The sequence below is a fragment of the Micrasema longulum genome, unplaced genomic scaffold, assembly GCF_059751315.1.
Source record: "Micrasema longulum isolate JH-2025_06_02 unplaced genomic scaffold, ASM5975131v1 h1tg000406l, whole genome shotgun sequence".
NCBI lineage: Eukaryota > Metazoa > Arthropoda > Insecta > Trichoptera > Brachycentridae > Micrasema > Micrasema longulum.
The window spans coordinates 1285892-1309605 of record NW_028277606.1 but is presented as its reverse complement, the minus strand read 5'-3'; the positions used below and the strand labels follow the sequence as shown (position 1 = coordinate 1309605).

Below are 23714 nucleotides of genomic sequence, written 5' to 3'. Positions count from 1 at the left end.
AGGTCGCTGCCGCGGACGGACATGGCAGGCGACACAGCGCGGAGAGCAACCTCGCTTCCTGAAGCGTCCCCGGCACTAAGTACCCGGTACCCGGCGGCATATAATCTACGAACAGCTGTTCCAATATTATGCACGCGGCTAGGAGTAACTTCGTACCTTTTCCCGTTGCGTTTTTATTTCCGCGTAATTTCTTTACCGACAGTTATTCAGAGCCGAGTGCGATGGGTTTAGTCGTCTATTATTTGTTTTGTGGGAAAATCACATGCTCGGTAGTGCCTAGTCAAGAAATATCTCACGATTTTGATATAATTTATGGATTTGATGGTTTAAATGTATTCACGATTTGCGCTCTTGATGCTATTCCCAACAATGTGTGAATGTTGTATTGTGGTAGTGCTGAATAATGAGGAACAATTAAAAGATAATGTGACACGCGTGATATTAAAAAATAAACGGTGCTTTTCGGCGGTCACTGTAGCGGTAACGTCACTTCTAATACAATCATATTATATTTATATCGTACAATAGCATAAATACTGTGATAGAAATAATAACATCATTCTAAGAATTACGCGAAAATCGTTAAGAAAGTAACTTACGTTAGAGGTGCAAAAGCCGTGTTTTTAGTACCCATTTTTATTAAAATTACTTAGTCTAGTAGGTAATATAAAACTTTAAACTAAAATCATATTTAATGAAAATAAATCGATTCAACATGTTATATTCATTTTATTTATTTATTTATTTTAGAGAAACAAACAGTCGACAATGATATAATAACATTAAAAAAAAAACAGTTTAAAGACAGACCAGCAAAGTTTCTAAATAAAAATCATACATATTATTAAATTGTGTTACAACAAAAGGATGTGTTTATGTGTATTATTTATGTGTATTGAGTTTGTGTTCAGGAGGGTGCATCATTAAATAGTAAGTGGGATCGTATCGCAGCCAGAAATAATAAGTCTTAATTTATTTTTAAATAAATTAAGGGGTATGTAAAATATATCAATAGATGAAAAAAAAAACATTATAGTTAGAGCAAGAACGATAGAGAAAAGAGTATTGTGCATAGTTAGTGCTACAGACTGGCAGATGGAATAAATACTTATTTCTTGTCACGCGATTGGGGACATTAAGATTAATTTTGGAGAGTAGGTTAAAAGAGTCTACTTTATTATTTAATAATTTATGTAAATAGCATAATTCAGATACGGTGCGTCTATTTTAATAATAGTATCAATATTTATCATCATCATCATCATCATCATCATCATTCCCTTTCCAAATATAATGGTGCATAGGACACTGCATTGGTACACCGATTGCGGCGTAACTTGATTATTTTGAATACATAAAGGCAAGATAATCAGTCTTACGCTTCAGGTACCAGTCCAAGGACTATGAAATATTCAATTGTAAAAACACCCTTTGAAAATAATATTTCGTATCAACGATATCGGGAATCGAACTCGAGACCTTTTGCATGGTAGGTAAACGCGCTGACCATTACACCACGAGGCCGACTCGTCAATATCAATATTAGCATTAACATAATATCTGTTCTAATAGACTTAAACCATTCTATTGTAAAACTGAAGACGTTTCTAGTGTCTCTGATACTCGTAACTAGATAAAAATAAAACGCACTGTTATATAGATGTAAAATACCAAATTGTAGAATAAAAACAAAGGGAAATATCACATACTACGAATACGGATAAAAATATATGAAATTAACATATATTTTTTAAAAAAAAATTTTTAAATTTTTTATTTTTATTATTTTACATATTTATTACAGCAATATACAAGTAATTATTTATACAACAAATTAATTCAGTAGTAAAAGTAAGCATACATATTTTTTATTTTTGCTGTTGGTTCATCTAAACTGCCTAACTAGGGATAGCTTCCCCGTTCTAAGGCAGTCAATTATGTATTTTATAATGATATTTAAAAGTATTTACAGTTTTATCATAATGTGTGCTTTTTCAGTCTTAAAGGTAAACAATGAATATTACAACAGAGATGAAGAACATTTAAGAAAAGGTAATATAGAAGTCTAGGCATCTACAGGGCTTATGACCTGTCAATGGCTGGTTTAAGTGGCCACTTTACACACTGTGTAACATTCACCATTCTGCCTATATTTGAACATCCATATTCCTTCAATTCTTTCATCTGTTGATGTTTGTGAAGTTAAAGAGCTGAAACCTTTATTTATGCGGGTGAGATTCATCTAATTGAATTATTTCACCTACATACTAGGCAACGCCTTAAAATGTTATTTTTTTCAATTTCTATACTTCTTCGTGGACCAGGTAATTTATCAACAATATTTTGAGTTTGTCCAAATTTTTGTAGACAAGGACTGGATTCAACTTGAATTGAAGGAATATAGATGTTCAAATATAGGCAGAATGGTGAATGTTACACAGTGTGTAAAGTGGCCACATAAACCAGCCATTGACAGGTCATAAGCCCTGTAGATGCCTAGACTTCTATATTATCTTTTCTTAAATGTTCTTCATCTCTGTTGTAATATGTTAATATAAACAGCTCCCCGGGGAGTTGAATCCAGTCCTTGTCTACAAAAATTTGGACAAACTCAAAATATTGTTGATTTAGAATAATAAATTGTATTTTGAAAATCAATATGGATACAGAGGAGAAATGTTTTCATAGGAATAGAATGGAATGGCCGTTTTTGCGGAAATTCATAAAAATATTTTTATGCTACTAATAAGTAACACTTTTTTTTACTGGACAGTATTTCATAGACCTTGATATCTTTAAAAATGTTAGAAAAGTAATATTTCCCCATTGAACTTGAAAAGAAACTAATTTTTTAAAAAACATCAGGGTAGAATTACGATTAGGTGCATAATTATATTTTTTTTAGTTTTTTAAAACAAAAAAACAAGTATATGCGTTCTTACAATTTACCCAAATATTCAATTTTGAAGCTCATTTTAAACGAGTTGTAAATAACTCACTATTAGAACATGGAAATCAAGTTAGGCTAGAGTGGGATTCGAACCACGGACCTTTGATCCGCGAGTCCGAGACCCTAGCCACGGGACCACAACCCGATATATTTACTTACTACTTGTTATTAGAGCACAAATAAGAATATGTTTATGTGCGCCCGATTTCTAAATTAAAAATAATAATAAAAATATATATGTAAATGTCTATTGTTATTTTATTAAACACAGTGTGGTATTTCGCCTGACTAAAACGATTTATGTATTAAAAATAGCATTTTACCAGAGAAGACCGTGGAATAAACCACGCAATAAAATGAACAGAAAAAACGGATACAACACGCGATATTCAAGAACCAAGCGCTAATAGTACCTCCGTACAACACGTTAATGTGATATTATATTAGGCGTGGAGCTCTCAATCAGCGGTCGAGGTGAGTTACAAGGTACGAACATGCAAGTGCTGTAAAATAAACGGAAAGTCAAACAATAAAATAAAAATAAAAACAATACAACAACGTCCGCCATCTTAGTGCAGTGCGCTACTTTGGACGAAAACCTGGGCTGGAAAATAATAAATATTAATATTGTGAATATAATAAGTAACTAAATAACGAGCACGCAGTCTCCCCCCAGGGCAGGCATAGTGGGAAGAGAGGTTCTTCCATTCTTATCTTTGTACGCTGGCTTCATTTCATACACTTATTTTCTTCTTGCCGATTATTCCTCGACAATTCCATGTGCAATATTGGTGTAGACAGAGATATCGAAATGCAATAATATTTATTGTAGTCATAAGTTAGTACAGTGTTTTAACATAAAAATACAACGCAATGATCAAAAACTGTATTTCAGATAAACAATATATTATTTATACCCCCAAACTACCCTATCTAACAGCAACTGAAGAATTTTTTAAACAAACTAAACATAAATGTAACTGAACTCTTTAAACTAGAATCCTTAAAATTTCTTCATAAGTTAGCCACTGATGTCATTGTAGACGAAGAATTAAAACTTGAAAAAAACTTTAGTAAACATGAACACAATGCGAGAATATCAGAAAAATATCATATACAACCTTCTAAAACGAGAAAAGGACAATCGAGACTAATATTATGTTTTTTGTTTTTTTTTAAAAGGAATAACCCGCTAAGCCTCTATTTTGAGGCTTGTCAGCAGGTGGGATAGGAGGGATATGGAAGAAGGTAATGAAAAATACACCACAACACCCAGACTAATTGAGAAAAAAATCTTTCTTGGATTTTTTTCTTGCAACTGGCGGGAATCGAACCCGCGACGCCAGTTTCACAGATAGCCGTCTAACCAACTGCGCCACGGCGCCTGTCTAATAAACCATGGACTGAAATTATAGAATAAACTACCAGACAAAACTAAACAAAAGACTCGGACAACCTTTACAAAAGATGTTAAAAATATTATTATTAACAGTAGAATGTAAATTATAAAGTAAAAATATTTTGTTAAATGTATGTAACCCGTAAGGGTTGATCCATGAAAAATTTAAACAAAAAAAAAAAAAAATCTCAATACAATTTTGATCAAATAAAACAATCATTTAAAAAAAAATTCATACATACATGAGGCTATTAAAGATGGCTAAACGCTAAAAATAGTATCAAAAGCGGCCAACTGCATATTTAATATATTGATTGATTTGGTGTTTATTTTGTATAACTCCATATAGAAACTTATAATATAAGGACATTCGCTTGAAAATGCCCTAACAAGGCGAAACAATTGTGACAAAATTTTTGTTTTTATATTTGTAAAAATGAAATAAAGTGTTCAGTAGACTTAAATCAGTATTTGTTTTTTTATGCTATAAGTTTGCATATTTAATACTTTCCTAATAGCGTTCCTTGTTATGTTGACCTTTAGGTTAGGTTAGGTTAGGTTAGGTTAGGTTAGGTTAGGTTAGGTTAGGTTAGGTTAGGTTAGGTTAGGTTAAAAAAAGTTTTTTAAAAAAAAATTTTTAAATTTTTTATTTTTATTATTTTACATATTTATTACAGCAATATACAAGTAATTATTTATACAACAAATTAATTCAGTAGTAAAAGTAAGCATACATATTTTTTATTTTTGCTGTTGGTTCATCTAAACTGCCTAACTAGGGATAGCTTCCCCGTTCTAAGGCAGTCAATTATGTATTTTATAATGATATTTAAAAGTATTTACAGTTTTATCATAATGTGTGCTTTTTCAGTCTTAAAGGTAAACAATGAATATTACAACAGAGATGAAGAACATTTAAGAAAAGGTAATATAGAAGTCTAGGCATCTACAGGGCTTATGACCTGTCAATGGCTGGTTTAAGTGGCCACTTTACACACTGTGTAACATTCACCATTCTGCCTATATTTGAACATCCATATTCCTTCAATTCTTTCATCTGTTGATGTTTGTGAAGTTAAAGAGCTGAAACCTTTATTTATGCGGGTGAGATTCATCTAATTGAATTATTTCACCTACATACTAGGCAACGCCTTAAAATGTTATTTTTTTCAATTTCTATACTTCTTCGTGGACCAGGTAATTTATCAACAATATTTTGAGTTTGTCCAAATTTTTGTAGACAAGGACTGGATTCAACTTGAATTGAAGGAATATAGATGTTCAAATATAGGCAGAATGGTGAATGTTACACAGTGTGTAAAGTGGCCACATAAACCAGCCATTGACAGGTCATAAGCCCTGTAGATGCCTAGACTTCTATATTATCTTTTCTTAAATGTTCTTCATCTCTGTTGTAATATGTTAATATAAACAGCTCCCCGGGGAGTTGAATCCAGTCCTTGTCTACAAAAATTTGGACAAACTCAAAATATTGTTGATTTAGAATAATAAATTGTATTTTGAAAATCAATATGGATACAGAGGAGAAATGTTTTCATAGGAATAGAATGGAATGGCCGTTTTTGCGGAAATTCATAAAAATATTTTTATGCTACTAATAAGTAACACTTTTTTTTACTGGACAGTATTTCATAGACCTTGATATCTTTAAAAATGTTAGAAAAGTAATATTTCCCCATTGAACTTGAAAAGAAACTAATTTTTTAAAAAACATCAGGGTAGAATTACGATTAGGTGCATATTATATTTTTTTTAGTTTTTTAAAACAAAAAAACAAGTATATGCGTTCTTACAATTTACCCAAATATTCAATTTTGAAGCTCATTTTAAACGAGTTGTAAATAACTCACTATTAGAACATGGAAATCAAGTTAGGCTAGAGTGGGATTCGAACCACGGACCTTTGATCCGCGAGTCCGAGACCCTAGCCACGGGACCACAACCCGATATATTTACTTACTACTTGTTATTAGAGCACAAATAAGAATATGTTTATGTGCGCCCGATTTCTAAATTAAAAATAATAATAAAAATATATATGTAAATGTCTATTGTTATTTTATTAAACACAGTGTGGTATTTCGCCTGACTAAAACGATTTATGTATTAAAAATAGCATTTTACCAGAGAAGACCGTGGAATAAACCACGCAATAAAATGAACAGAAAAAACGGATACAACACGCGATATTCAAGAACCAAGCGCTAATAGTACCTCCGTACAACACGTTAATGTGATATTATATTAGGCGTGGAGCTCTCAATCAGCGGTCGAGGTGAGTTACAAGGTACGAACATGCAAGTGCTGTAAAATAAACGGAAAGTCAAACAATAAAATAAAAATAAAAACAATACAACAACGTCCGCCATCTTAGTGCAGTGCGCTACTTAGGACGAAAACCTGGGCTGGAAAATAATAAATATTAATATTGTGAATATAATAAGTAACTAAATAACGAGCACGCAGTCTCCCCCCAGGGCAGGCATAGTGGGAAGAGAGGTTCTTCCATTCTTATCTTTGTACGCTGGCTTCATTTCATACACTTATTTTCTTCTTGCCGATTATTCCTCGACAATTCCATGTGCAATATTGGTGTAGACAGAGATATCGAAATGCAATAATATTTATTGTAGTCATAAGTTAGTACAGTGTTTTAACATAAAAATACAACGCAATGATCAAAAACTGTATTTCAGATAAACAATATATTATTTATACCCCCAAACTACCCTATCTAACAGCAACTGAAGAATTTTTTAAACAAACTAAACATAAATGTAACTGAACTCTTTAAACTAGAATCCTTAAAATTTCTTCATAAGTTAGCCACTGATGTCATTGTAGACGAAGAATTAAAACTTGAAAAAAACTTTAGTAAACATGAACACAATGCGAGAATATCAGAAAAATATCATATACAACCTTCTAAAACGAGAAAAGGACAATCGAGACTAATATTATGTTTTTTGTTTTTTTTTAAAAGGAATAACCCGCTAAGCCTCTATTTTGAGGCTTGTCAGCAGGTGGGATAGGAGGGATATGGAAGAAGGTAATGAAAAATACACCACAACACCCAGACTAATTGAGAAAAAAATCTTTCTTGGATTTTTTTCTTGCAACTGGCGGGAATCGAACCCGCGACGCCAGTTTCACAGATAGCCGTCTAACCAACTGCGCCACGGCGCCTGTCTAATAAACCATGGACTGAAATTATAGAATAAACTACCAGACAAAACTAAACAAAAGACTCGGACAACCTTTACAAAAGATGTTAAAAATATTATTATTAACAGTAGAATGTAAATTATAAAGTAAAAATATTTTGTTAAATGTATGTAACCCGTAAGGGTTGATCCATGAAAAATTTAAACAAAAAAAAAAAAAAATCTCAATACAATTTTGATCAAATAAAACAATCATTTAAAAAAAAATTCATACATACATGAGGCTATTAAAGATGGCTAAACGCTAAAAATAGTATCAAAAGCGGCCAACTGCATATTTAATATATTGATTGATTTGGTGTTTATTTTGTATAACTCCATATAGAAACTTATAATATAAGGACATTCGCTTGAAAATGCCCTAACAAGGCGAAACAATTGTGACAAAATTTTTGTTTTTATATTTGTAAAAATGAAATAAAGTGTTCAGTAGACTTAAATCAGTATTTGTTTTTTTATGCTATAAGTTTGCATATTTAATACTTTCCTAATAGCGTTCCTTGTTATGTTGACCTTTAGGTTAATTATTGTTCAAATTGTTGATGGTACCAAATATAATCAAATAAAAATATTTTACGTAAATATTTCAATTAAAAATAGCTATTACAGATTTTAGAAATTTTCCCGAAAATAGGTATGGGATTGTTTGGCCATCTTTGATACTGAGGGTCTCACATACAAGTATATAAACTATAATACAAATATTTAAAACTTGACTGCTTAGCTAGCCCCGTTATATGCTTGTGAAATTACGCGTGGGTTAAGGTAAGAAAAAATAATTGTGAATGATTAATTTGGTGCAACCTTTTCAATTTCGTATGCTCCTCTGATGATGCATAAGACATTTTAATCGGAGATATGGTTGCGTTATCTAAATCGTTCGAGGTAATTTATGAAATACAATGTAAAAACAAATTGAAAAACATGTTGACCCTGTGAAAAGCTCAATTAGAAAAAATCTGGGAAATACACACTTAAGTACCGTTTTTAAAATTATGCAGTTTCATGTTGGTAGGGGAGAGTGCTTATAAATGGGATAATCGTCTCCCAGCCAAAACGACTGTATAAAAATATGAAAAAAACATGCCACGTCAGCATCACGATAAAAAAACGGATTTACATATAAACCACTGGCGGCTCCTGACCAAAAACATTGGCAGTGCATTTCTTTACATTTTGTCAACTTGTAACTTGTATATTAAGTTAAATAATATTATAACAATATGACAGGTCTGACGTGATAAACGGGCAATGGTATGACAAATGAGAGTCCGCGCATCGGAACTAAGAACTCTAAATTTGCCTAACATCATACGCACGTTATAGGATACTAAATAAACTAAATTCGTACTAATATCATGTCATTACGCATGTTCAAAGTGACATTGCAAACGCACTTTAAACTTCAAATATGCGCATGCGTTGGCAATGCCCGGAGTATGTATATTATCTTCTCCCTCTAACGCACGATTTACCAGTATGAAGCGTTGTCTATCTCCCTCAAATGACGATCTTAGGAGAAATTACATATTTCATACAAATTCAGGGTAAAGAATTGAGCAAAACAGAACATGCACAGGGACGATTGCGCATGCGTAGACAAGATGTGAAAATCGTCCGCTAGAGTCGATCTCGCTAGATCTTTTGGCGCTAGTATTGAATATTATGATGTTTACAAGTATAATATTGCAACGAATCCCTGTTTTTTTGTAGCTACCTATAACATATTTTTACTATCAATAAAATTACTAATTTGTTTGCACATATTTTTACTTGGCAGTGCACTGCACTTATTCACATACTACGGAACCACCTCTGCTATAAACCGCATTTCTTTGCCGGCAGTGAAGCAAGCTAAATGTATTTCAAGTTTTTTGGGTAAAAAACTAATTTTTGTTGCCGTAATTTGTTTGGAGAATATAAATTAATGTAGTGTTTTGCAATTTTTCGAATTTAAAATATAAAGCCTTCGGGCCCATAAAAATCTTGGGATTTTATGTTCTCTGTTTTTTTTTTGGCAAAAATGTATTCTAATCAAATTCATTTCTTTCTTTAAATATTTTTTCTAGACAGTTTTCTCTAGTAATATATATTGTTTAACTACACTATTAAAAAAACTCCCTTTAACAGATATTTAAGTATGGATACGCATTACATACTAAATATGCTTTGCGATTGTTTTGTTAAATATACTGTTTCATAGTTATACGTATTTATTTTTATTTCTTAATAGCAAATGTTTCTACTGCAATTATAATTTTATAAAAAACTAGCGGACCCGACAGATGTTGTCCTGCCTGAACGTTAGTTTGCCTGCTATTACCTTGGAAAAAGACTTTTCATTGATGAGCAGGTACCTCGGTACTGGTTTATGGTTTAAAAAATATAAAATAATAAATTTTCAAATACAGAATTCTTTTGCAAACGTCAAACTAAGCTCTTCTCATCAACAGGGGTGCACTTTATTAATGAATACGATTTTCAAAAACATATTTAATGTCAGTCAATTTTATTTTCGTATTAAAAAAAAAAACAAGTAAAAAAAATAAATGAGAAGAAATTATAAGAGATGTAAAGAAATAATCTAATTGGGATTCATAAAAAGCGAATGTTGTTTGTAAACATACAAAAACAAACTTTTTTAAACACAAAAAACAACATCCTTCCATTTTGTTTGTACATACATTCTCGTCGAATACAACTCTGGTAGGTTGATGAAAAAAAGGTTTATGTTTCTAATTTTTTTTTTACATATTTGATTGAAAAATTTAATATCTACGAACACGCGCGGCGCAAAGATCTACATTTCGCTGAAAACGGCCCGTCAATCGGTTAAGCCGTTTAGGAGGAGTTTAGAGACATCACACATACATAATAATTATATATATATAAAGATGAAAGTATGTACCTACACACGCGCCTAAATATTATGTGAAGGTGTAAACACTGATCTTGTATTTTAATAAAATATATCCTATCCAAGGTATACTAACTAGTGTCCCATTGATGGGAAGGTGTTTATGAATGGGACATATTAAAATAATTTTTAAATAGATTTTGTATGTACTAAAATTTAAATTATTTGAAAACAATGTACGGCATATTTGTCACATAAAGATTTTATAACGAAAAACCACGTTTTCCTTTTGTGATTTCGTTTAAGGAGAAAAGGTAGAGAGATTGAATCGAAAATGTCTCATTCATGGCCACTCTCCTCTACCATACGTCAAATATGAATGTTGACAGTAAAATACTCGTGTACGCTCAGGGTATGCACTACAGTGAACGAACATTATAGTCATAAGTGGTTTCTGGATCACACGAAAATTTGATTCACATTTCTCAGCCAAACTCGTATAATATTATGTACAGTTTGAAACTACAAAAGAAAACGGAACAATATTTATGGACTACTCTACACATACATGTGTTGGCATCGAAAATTCATAAATAAATGTTAAGTTTACTTATCAAGAAGAGGAGTTTATGGGTACGTTGTAATTAAGGGCGTATACAATATCTTAACCTTTTCATCGCGTGAATCGATTGAAGATCAGCGAAGAACCCAACTGCTACATAGAACACAATGGATTTACCATTTATCACGGAATGGTTGCCGCACGCGTATATCTTTAATTACTTGCAACATGTGTTTTGAGAGAGAGCCTATCTGCCATCTAGCAACATAAAGCACACACGTAAGTATCACCTAGCATTTGTGTGGGCGAAAAATTAAATCAAATACCAAGGTGCACGGATAAAGAGAAGCAGAGAATAAAACAATATTACAAGGGCGTTGACCGTAGCTGATATTCGGGTACCTACCTTCAAATGAAATCATAAATAATAAAAAAGAATCATCAAATAATTATTAGTAGACATGTACTTCTTCGTAACGAGTAAACAATTAAATGTAAATTAGATATTCTAATTCGTGGTACTTAGGATTACAGCATCCGTGTTAAGATTTTAAATGACATCAACTAGACGTATTTTTATTTGTTTTTTTTCAAAGTTAATGAAAAGTGAAGAATAACGTATTCATCTTCTATTTTACACGAAGATCAAAACAAGTCAGCAAAAAAAACACGATATTAGGTATCCCATTCTAGTCCTCTCCCTCATGACTGAAGACGGTGGCTGTACTCGATCATTTTTTTCGTGGTCTACCTCCAGGTAGTTCTGTTCTGGGCAGAGCGAAGAGCATCAGTCACTGAAGACTCCAGCGTTCATTTTAATTAAGTAGCTCCAATTCAGTATGACACATTTGTACGCATCGCCGCCCATGGAATCTGGAGCATTCTTCTCCAGCACCACATTTCGAAGGCGTCAATCTTTATTCCCTCTGACTCTCAATTTCCATGTTTCTACTTCAAATAGGTATATGAAGAAAATCAGAGTCTCGACAAGATGCACCTTCTTATTTTTGGTAATTCTTAAATCCTTTCATATCTTGACAAGTCTGCCCATTGCACCTTCAGCCACTGTGATCCGCTCACAACCACCGGTGTCACTGATGTTTGAGCTCAAATAGACAAGGTCGTGAGCTTTTTTAAGATGATTTAATACGTTTGATGAATGAAATTTATTCGCTCTATCAATCACCATTAGTTTAGTCTTACTTTGGTAATGAATCTACCCAATATTTAAAATCGTCATGTATTAGATTAGGCCAAATTGATATTTATTTATTTATTTATTTATCAACGGTTCAAAGAACCTTTAACAATAAAAAAATTAACACAAATAATCACAGCAGTACACAATTCAATATGAAATATTATAACTGTCCATTATTTATTATAGGAGCAAAAATTCACTAACATTTTTTTGTATACCCACAAACAGGCCATGCCTTTGTGGGATTTTTTGTTTACTATTAATATGTATTTCATTGCTATGTAATTATGCTTTTTTTTTTACTCTGTTTTATCACTTATGAAAAAAAGAAAAAAAATAGATTACAAATAAAAGATAACAATTAAAGTGAGAAAATCTTATGTTGTTAATATAAATATAACAAAGTAAAACTGAGAATAATTTAACGTAAACATAAAGTGGCTAGTATTTAGCTGGGTAATAATAAAAAAGAAAAATAATGCTACAATAATACTTTATAAATAATACGTTTTTTGGATCAATATGAAAGCTTAAATAATCGTAATAACACCTTAATTTTATCAGTTAGTTGGAAGAAGTTGGAATTTGGCGAAGTCCACAAATGTATAATTTATAAATAAAGAAATGAACAAAAATACGTATCCAAGAAGAAAAAGTTAAATTTAATAATATATTTTAAAATAAATTAATTCCTTTTCTAAAAAATAACGAGTGAGATTACATTTTAATGCGTTAACCGAGTGTGTATTGAAAATATAAAATATTTTAATAGAGAAAATAAGATATGATTGATAATTGTTTACCACAAGTTTGCGTTCATTTAGTGATTAAGAATTAAAACAAACAAATGTCGGATGCAGAGAGATCAACGAAAAATCGTATTCATCTTATTTATAACCGCTGTGTAAATTATTATTAATTAAAGCTGTTCAATACAAATGCATCGGTGTTGACTTGACATTTATTTTATCGTCAACAGAATGCAAGAAAAATAAGTCCGAAAGTTGCAGTTGGCTGACAGCTCCATAATAAGATACCACCGAACGACAAATAAATTATTTCTAATACAGATTACGTATTTTTGATAATGAATACTGGTCAAAACACATTTCTAAAAGTCAAACTAAAAACCGAGAGCGCATCTACCTTCGATATACGAGTGTGAATAGGTTTCTACAAAAAACAATGATATTATTATGTATGAGATACATAATATAATTTATCATGCACACTAAATATGTCAACTCTTTGTAAAAGAAGAATTATAAATGATTTATTATATTTATATAAAATAGCGAATGGCGTATTGGACGTCCCGGAATTAACTAGTGTTATCAGCTTAAAAGTACCTGTACGAAATACTCGGCAGCTAACGTTATTTTTTTAATCTCCTGGCAGTCACAATTATTATTACAATTCACCAATACCTAGACTACACCGGCTAGGTAACGAGTATAGTGAAGTTGATATATTTCGTCTGTCTTTATATAAATATAGGTTAAGTATTCAAAAGGTTATAAATTAATTTGTATAAAATTTCTTAATATTGTTCTATATTGACTTTTTTTTCTCACGTATCTCTTTAATAATGTATAAACTTATATGTATGTATATGTATGTGCATGTATGTGTATGTATATGTATATATATGTACATGAATGTATGTATATGTGTGTGTGTATGTATGCATATGTATGTGTATGTATATGTGTATGTTTTCATATGTAAATTTGTTCAATATTTTTCTATGTACCCATATACCTATGTTGGTACATTTCCTTATTTTTACTTATTATTGTATCTTTTAGTTTTTCTTATGTTATCTTTAATTTTAACTAAATTTACATACTTATGTTTCACTGCTGCACTTGAATGTAATTTTTAATATATGTAAAAGCCCGTAGGGCGTGTAAATCAATAAATAAATAATACAGACTAGATCTTTTTATGCCCATGGCGATTTCTGTAGAAATATGTAAAATACAGACTAGCCCGGGGTGAATTTCAGCTCGCAATATTGCAGATAAATAAAATGATATGAAGAAATATCCGTTTAGAAATTTGATAAAATAGTATATTAGGTAACATTAAATGCACAAGTTGTTCTTGCATCGTCTTTAAAGATCCGATCCTCCACCCACAATAATAAATAAAATAGCAAAATAATAAAGGCATTTGGCAGTCTTAACAATATTTTATTTGTTTCACGTTTCTTATTTGCAATCGGAAGCATACTGGTATCTTGAAAAATTATTACGTGAAGGTAAGATGATCAGTCTTATGTTCCAAATGTCAGACCAGAAGTGAAAATACATTTGCCAAATGATATTCCTGGTCAAGATTGTATGGAATTGAAACCGGGACCTTAAACAAGGTAAGTAAAGCTGAGTAGTTGCTGACTCACAATTAATTTTATAAGAAACACGACTCTTGAATATATTTGAATTTATTCTGAACTTCCATTTCCCAATTTATTTAAAACGAAACACTTCGTAATTTTTACCACATAAGAGTTTAATTCATTATAACACAACTAGTTTCAGGTATTCTGAATTACCCATCATCAGGTGTAAATATAAATTAAACTAAAATATATACACAGATAAGTACTTAGGTACTGATAGGGTCGGGTGGAAGGGGCAAGGAAATGTGTGATGGAGGGGGTGGGGTTTTGTTAATTTTTAATTATGTTTGTTGAAAATGAAAATAAATTATTGAAAATGAAAAATGAGCTTTTAATTAGTTAAATGAAAAGGCAACAGTTAAGCGTAGTCAAAAGTGCGGTACATTAGTAAAGCATGTACATACCGTACTGTAAATGAAAGTTATTGCTTGATGAACATCTCGGTCAAAGTAAGCTGTTTGACTGTCATCATCTGTTTTCGGGCAGCCAAGTTGTTATTTTGCGAATCTCAGTACGTTTCCGTCTTAATTTTTTTAATGAAATTCTGAAAGTGATTCGGATAATCAGCGATTCGGATAGTCGGAGTTCGGATGATTGGACTTCTACTGTACCTTGTCGGCTTCGTGGTGTAATGGTCAGCACGTTTGCCTAACACGCAAGAGGTCACGGGTTCGATTCCCGAGATGATTGACATGAAATATTTATTTTTAAAATTTTTAATTCTTTTTTTACTGATAATATTTAATTGATTCCAGACTTTCAAAATTTTCCTTCTTTTAAAAAACATTCACTATCCTGGATTCAAACTAAAGATATGAACCCTTTTTTCTTTGATTTATTTTGTTGCCCTTTAATAATAAGGAATATTTTTGTGTTTTTTTAAAAAAATATTTTTATTTCCCTTTTTAATTACTATAAAAAAAAACCTTATTATCTTTTACAGAATATTTTATTTTTTCTTTCTTATGTTATACAAAACTATTATAACTGTCCATTATTTATTACAGGAGCAAAAATTCATTAACATTTTCTTGTATACCCACGAACAGGCCATGCCTTTGTGGGATTTTTTGTTTACTATTTTTCTATTAATATGTAATTATGCTCTATTTATTCAATACTCTGTTTTATTATTGTTTATAGAAAAAAAACAAAAAAAATAATAAAAAAAAATAATAAAAAAAATAAAAAAATTAAAAGGGTGTTTTTAAGCTGAAAATATTTCATAGCCCCTGGACTGGTACCTGAAGCGAAAGATTGATCGTCTTGCCTTCATGTAACACAAACGATCAAGATACGCTGCGATTGGTGTACCTATGCAGTGCCCTATGGACCATTAGGTGCTGAAAGGGAGTGATGATGATGATGATGTGCCTAGTGAGATAACCAGAAACCGCATATAAAATAAATTAGAATTTGGTCTTTGTTTTACCTTCGTATGGAAGATGTCGGGATGCAGGACCGGACTGGGTTTGCTCCACCTCCTGTTGAGGTCCTCATTAGTCAGGCCGCATCTGTAACTGTAAACAGAGAGAGCCATCACCACCGAGCATCAAGAACAGTGTACCCAGAACGCTTCTCACAGTTCGGTTGCTGGTAGTTATGGTAAATCATATTTGATTTGTGGATTCACAACGGCCGGGCCTGGCGACGGCGATGGCTCGCTTGACCCGCCCAGCTGTAGCACATCCAGCAAATAGCAAAAACTTGCAACGTATAATAAACAACCGAATGCTTTTATTGCAGCCTAAAAGCTGTGTTATACGAATCAGAAAAATAATCCGATTACTATGAAAATATTGTGTCGTGTAATACACGACTAGCAGGTAACATGGTCGTTTTTGAAACCATTCTTTAAAACTTTTAAATCAATTAATTATTTTAAACCAATCGACAGGTTTATTAAATTAACTGTCACGGATTGATAATAATTTTATTTTGTTGCAACAGAGAAGGAAAACATTTTTTGAGAAGGGAATATGGAAGTCAAGACATTTACAGGGCGTATGACCCGTCATTGGCTGGTTTAAGTGGCCACTTTACACACTGTGTAACATTCTATTTGCTGACTTTTGTGAAGTAAAAGAGCTGAAACCTTTATCACGTGGGTACGGATGTAAAATTACGTAATTTGACCAAAAGGCGCGGTAGAATAATGTAATTTTACGGTAAACTTACCGTGGAACATGGAGACTTTTTTATTTATTTATTAATTTAATTTATCTTACCTAGACGCACAGTTTTAGCTTTATTCGGACAAATATGTTAGTTGAAGTGTGAAAACTGTAGTAAAAGTGTAGAATTTGAGATGACGTTATTTTTATAAATTGCGAACTAAAAATCTTTTTATTAGTTTTTTGATACTATTTTAAAAATTATTAGCTTTTTTACAATTATATTTCAAGATGTTGATAATATTTTGTGTCATACAATCGATTGCCTCGAAAAAGTTAATATTATGACAGCGGTGCAGTGGCGGCAAAAAACATAGCTAATACATAAAAAAGCTGTTTTGATGTGAAAAAGTTGAGGTTTTAAAGTTTGGCGGTGTTGGTCACCTTAGTGGCCCTTGATCATTATGGTCAAACCCTCCACACCCAGTGACGCATAGGGCACTACATTAATAAATAAACTGTAGCATATCTCGATCGCCCGTTACGGGAACTTAATGTGAACTAAATTATTAAGGTAAAGATAACTAATCGTGAAACCTAAAAGTAAGATCGTCAGTTTTTAACCTTGAACTATTGTCACTTGCGTCACTATTCCTAAAAAAATGGCGCTAAAAATCAGTTTTCGTCATGTAATTTTTATGTTTAGATTTTAAAGAAATATATATATATATTATTTGTAACCTTTATTACCATGTCCATATTGGTGTAATGCCAGCATGGTTGTTTAATCTATACATGGACAACTGTATGAAAGAGATAGAATGCATGGGTATTGGAGCAAAAACTGATAATTTTTTAGTAAACTGCTTTTTGTATGCTGATGATGCAGTTCTGGTAGCAAGCAGCAATGAGAATTTGCAAAAAATACTCTCTAGAATGTATGATGTATGCCAGGAGAGCGAATTGGCGATGAACGAAAGTAAGCCAAAAGTGATGGTATTTGAAAGGGGTAGTGAGGTTACTGACTGCATAATAAATGTAAACAACGAATGTCTTGAACAAGTAGAAAGATTTGCGTATCTGGGAAGCATGTTTTCAAGAGTTGGAAGAGTAGAAAAAGATATTGAAAGGAGAAGGAATGCGGGCAACAAAATAAAAAGCGCACTAAGCACAGTAATTGCTAATAAAAATATGTCGATCAAAGCTAAACTGGCAGTGCACAGCGGAGTTTTAGTAAGGAAGTGAAACATGGAACTGGCAGAGCAAGGATGAAAGCTGAGTGAAAGCGGTTGGAACGCAATCTCTTCGACGAATAATGACAAGCTCCGTGACGCAGTTGGTTAGATGGCCAACTGTGAAGCTGGCGTTGCGGGTTCGATTCCCGCCAGTTGCAAGAAAAAATAATCCAAGAAAGATTTTTTCTCAATTGGTCTGAGTGTTGTGGTGTATTTTTCATTACCTCCTTCCATATCCCCTCTATCCCACCAGCTAACAAGCTTCTAGATAGAGGCTTAGCGGGTAATACCTTTTTTTTTTTAATGTGTGGGAAATTAATGTATGACAGGGTTACGAATGATGAAATCAGGCGAGAGTGTAAATCTGAGTCAAGTATAATTGATAGGATTAAAAAAGGGTCTCTGAGGTGGTTTGGTCATGTAGAACAAATGGACGACGAAAGAATGATAAAACAAATATATATGGCGAAAGTGAACGGTAACGTGAGACGAGGACGACCAAGGAAGACGTGGCATGATCAGATAAACCAAAATCTTAAGTCTGGTCATGTGAAAGGCAGACAAGACCGAAGGGCATGTATGATAAGATGTATAAATGTGGAAGAAGCTAGGAATGTATGCCAGGATAGACGTAAGTGGCAGTCCATTCTCTCTGCCTACCCCTACGGGGAAACGGCGCGATGGTAGTAGTAGTCTGGTTATATTGAGAGGAGTTTTTGGAGCGTAAGATAAGGGTTGAATAATTTGTAACTCGAGTAATTGTGTTTTGTGTCATAGGAGGTAGTTATTATTTTTTGTACGTATACAGAATTTAAATAGTAATTAATACATAATATAAACCAAACATATGATGTTTAATAGAAAATCAAACTGTTTATTTATTAACAATGTTAATTCAAATTACAATTATTGAGATTTAAGTTCCAACTGGATAAGACAAAAGTCCTATGTTAAGTTTGGATGAATAATATACGAATATAAAAAGCCAACAGATACAAAAATGTAGTTATTTTCCCAGATACTAGACATTGTCTTGTCGGTAAGTTTCATCTATCGAAAAGTGAGCTAATTAATTACATTTTGAATAACTGTCTTTGCTGTAAGATCACATCAACCGATCTGTCTTGGGATACTTCATTGTGTTGCCTAAGAATTCTTGGTAATGGTGTAAAGAAGCTAGTATTGGTTCTATATTTAACACAGCAAATAAAGTGTTAGCAAAAAGCCCACGAACTAATTACAAAATAGACAACTCAATTCCGTTATAAGTACACAAAGGAAATTTAACTACAAGATTTCTTGCTCAGAGTCTTACCAAGATTTCTGCGTAATATTTTGTTCTGTTATCTGAGCCGTGTAATACGGACATTACGTAAAATACTAAGCGAGAGGAAACAATTACTTTATATTTGGTTTGAAAACATTTTTTGTTCACAACGCATTGCCAGGATTAATTGGTATTTGATAGAAAAAAACAAAAAAAATACTGCTATTCCTAAGACCACGTTCAAGAGTTTTGTGTTAAAATGTTATAAAAAGGTTCCAATTACTCAATAATACAGAGTTACAGCCTAAAAAAATGATTCATTATGATATTTTTCTACCTCCATGACGTAATGGTCAAGGCATTGACGCTTTGGCCTGTTGTAATGATATTGTAATTTGGGAGAAATTCATACAGAAAAGTGCGTTTTGATTGTATGTAAGACTTGTACGAGGGGCATCCGGGTTGAGAAAATTTTCAAAATAATAGTAATATTCTGATTTGATATAATTAAATTAATAAAAATACAATAAAGAAAACATATTCTTTTTACTGAATTTAATACAAGCAGGTAAATTGTGTAAGAAAAATTTTAGCTACTAATCGTGAAATTGAAATGCGGTCATTACCATTAGGAAGAATTAGAGTATCCGACATAAGCCCGCCATATAATTTACCAAACTCAGTGAAAGGGGCAATGAAGTCAGTAGAGTAAAATTAAATTAAAATCACGGTTTATGAAACTGAAATAATAAAAAAGTAACTTGTTTATAATATAATAAGTATTTATTCGACAAAAAAAGTTTTTTAGTATGAGGGAAACTGATAGGAAGACCCACGGTCTTTTAAATGGTTTTCGGGTACGTGGAGCGAATGTTTTTACTGCGACTGTACAAGGAATAAATCACATTTTTCGGTAAAATTGTATCGTATTTGTAAAATATAACCAATTTTATCGTAAGGAATATTAGCCAGGTATTTATGAAATATTTAAAATATAATTTTTAAAATAAAACCTTTGAAACGACAACAGTATTTTGAGAAGATAATATTTGTAGTCGATTAATATTAAAAATATTGTTATGGTTATGTTCGTAAAACGGAAAGGAGATACTCGTCTGTTCACATAACATGATGGAGATTGGTTGAAAATTATTGCATTCGGTAATCAGTGGATATTGATTATTACCGTGTCATAACTTCCCCAGGGAGAGAGCATCCTTTCCCATGATGAATTCACTTATTTATTAATGGAGAGGAATAATAACATCATGTATGGTGAAGCAAAAGCCATATAACATTATATACAGCAGGAAGAAGTCGTCCGGTTCGCACTTTGCTTCAGGCATTTCTGAATACTATTTACCATATCCTCTGGTCAAACGTATCAATTATTTGACAGTTTTAATACGGTATACCTATAACTAAAATATTGAATATATTTTACGTATTATTTTACAAACACGAGAAAAAAATATAAAATTACAATTTTTATTGTAAACCATCATTGCGCTTGCTATAAATATAGCATTTTCCCAATTTCTGACATGAAATATAATGGCGAATCTTAGTATAAAAAAACCTTATACGGCCATGTATATGGGAAATTTTACAAATATGTAAGAAAGATATGATCAATTTTAAAGCCAAAATAAAATTTTATATTAACCTATTTTATTATTTTTTTAAAAAAATATTGCATTTACAAAATACGTGCATATAATTATTTCCCAGGTATCACTATAGCGAGAACACCCAATAAGCAGTTGTTAAGGCTGCGGAATACGAGAGTAGTGCAGCACCGAAATGCTTTCGCTGTAGTGATCGCCAACATCAGGGGGATCTGACAAGGCACCGCAAGTATCAATGTAACACTTCTTTTTCTTATCTTTCCTCTCCCCCGGTGGAGGTTGGAAATCATCGTGGCAATTCTCACTTTGCTGACAGCTGCCCTGAACAAGGACTGAGTGCTGCAATGGAACCAGTCACGCGAGTTATTTAGCCAAGAGATGCGCCTTCAATCCTTCCCTGTAGACTGACTTGTAAACTGTCATATTCTTCGCCTCTCATCACATGCCCAAAGTACTCGAGTTTACTTTTCTTAATGGTCTTCAGTACCTCTGTATCTTTTTTTATCCGTCGGAGAATGTCATTGTTTCGGACTCTGTTCATCCAGGAGATTTTTAATATCCTCACACATGTAACACTAGAGCATTTTAACACTGATATTAAGTGTCCTCTGGTTAGATAATCTCCATCTAACATGGTCTACCCGTTCCAAGTTGGAGATTTAATTATATATAAGCAGTTTTATGTCGTCCAGCTGCGCTTTACGGATTGTAATTCTGGACCACGAAGAAAAAGCATGAGCAGAAAATACATACTGCAGATGTGAAGATGCTCAGATGGTCCGCAGGTATTGCCAGGATTGACAATATAAAAAACGAATATGTTCGTGGTAGTTTTGGGGTTACGCCTATTCTGGAGAAACTAAAAGAGACTAGACTCCGATGGTACGGACACGTGAACAGACGGAATGACGATCACGTGGTCAGACTTGCGATTTCCCATCACAAGCGAGAGCTCGAGGTCATCCATAAACCACCGGTGGACTAATAATGAGAGGGACTTGAAGAAGGAACAGCTGACCAGTAAGATGATACAAGATAGGAAAACTCGGAGACAGCTTACCAGAAGGGCCGGCCCTAGATGAAATGGGAAGAGGCAAGGAAGAATAAGAGTTTTATATTGATACTGAAAGACGGACCACTAGTACTACCTATATTTTGCCTGGAAGCTCAGACTAATAACTTTCCAGAGAAGCCCCTAAGCTCTTTTGCATAGAACAAAAGCGTTCCAAATTTTAGGTTTGGTTTTTAATTTAACGACAAACGTGTGACGGACGGTTTCAGTTTGCGCTTGCGATTCTCCGCATAAGTACGCACGGCCCGTTGTATTTCTGTAATCTGTAGCTTACTTCGTGGTCAATTTATAATCATAGAATGGTTTTTTTCCGTACAGGCGACTCTATTAGGTTATTACTCTATGCTTGGAAGTCATATTTCTGTAAATAAAACATAAAATATTTTATTAAAAATAATCGCTATGCGGATCATTTGCGAAGAATAACAAACCAAATGTAATGGACGGGTTATGGCCCCGTGGGTAGTGTCGTTAACTCCGGATCAAGAGGCCCTAGGTTCGAATCCTGCTCTACCACAGTTTGTTTCCTATATTATACACGGATACACTAAATAAGAGTACGCATTGTTTTTTATTTATGCTATTTTATTGTGACTATTATTACTATAATTTATTGATAAAGATTTGAAAAAACTTATTACTACTACGAGACTTTATTAATAATCTAGTTAAATTATATTCGATTGTATAAATTGCATCTATCTTAAATTAAATTTCATTAAAATTAATCTTATATAAATTCTAATAAACTGCTTTAATAACATATAATGAAAAGTAAATTTTGGTCTATACACAATTTTTAATTTTTCTTTTGTGACTATTGGGGTTCACATATAATTGGTGAAAGATGTTTAGTGTTATTATTTTTTATTTTATAAATTGTATTTATATTGTGATATCTTTTACTGTTTGTGAACTGAAAATAAATAAATAAATTATAACACGATATTTTCCGAATAAAATAAATAATTTGGTAAATCATAAGAAGAAGGTAAAAATGACTTTAAAAAAGGTGTACCGTCTATGTAGTATAACGAGCATTATTTGTTTTCATTGAAATACGTTAGTAACAAACGAATTGCGTTTTAATGAATATCTATATGAAATTATGGAATATCTATCCAGGGATCTAGAGATGGCGAATGAAACCGCGGTAATGATACGAGTACAGCATAACTCAATATCAGAACAAGGTGATACTTTCTGCTTTCAGCGATCATTTAATAATAATATACAAAGAACACGAGAACATAAATTACGTTCCTGTAAACCTTCGACCTTTGTTATGCTATCCTTCCACATGGAAGATGGATCTCATTTCCTGCTACAATATATCGATGGGTACTGGGTACTGACGAGACAGCCGATAAGTTATTTAGTTCCTAGCGATGTTCCGGCACCTTCATTAAAAGCGAGAGCTCTAAAAGCTCTCTTTAATACCCTTAAATGTAGTAAACACAGGAAAATGTTAAGGATTCCATAAAATAAATTATAATTTTACTACCGCGAACATCCATTAACCCTTATAGGATATATCTTGAAAAAAACATTTGCATCGTTGGCGTATTTTATCCTTAAAAAAATGTACCTCCGAGGTATAAGTGGGCATTATTAATAATACTTTTGATATTATTTACTCTTTTTTTTCACATTATAAACAATAATGTATAATAAAAATAATGTGACCTCACTGGGGTTACCCGTATCGAGGACACATAACAATATACTTTTTTTACATGTGAGGATATACAGAGAAGACTGCATATACAGAGAGAAATTA

The 23714-nt window shown here is 32.4% G+C and overlaps 1 protein-coding gene across 3 annotated transcripts in view; it reads right to left on the bottom strand.

Annotated features, from left to right (window-relative positions):
* LOC148281813 (cytosolic carboxypeptidase 1-like) overlaps positions 1 to 23714 on the bottom strand; it is a 205160-nt gene that overhangs the window by 13694 nt on the left and 167752 nt on the right. For all 3 annotated transcript variants that reach the window (XM_088226090.1, XM_088226092.1, XM_088226091.1), the window contains one exon: positions 16051 to 16138. In XM_088226090.1, the coding sequence (XP_088082216.1) occupies positions 16051 to 16138 (88 nt within the window). The remainder of the gene's footprint in view (positions 1 to 16050; positions 16139 to 23714) is intronic.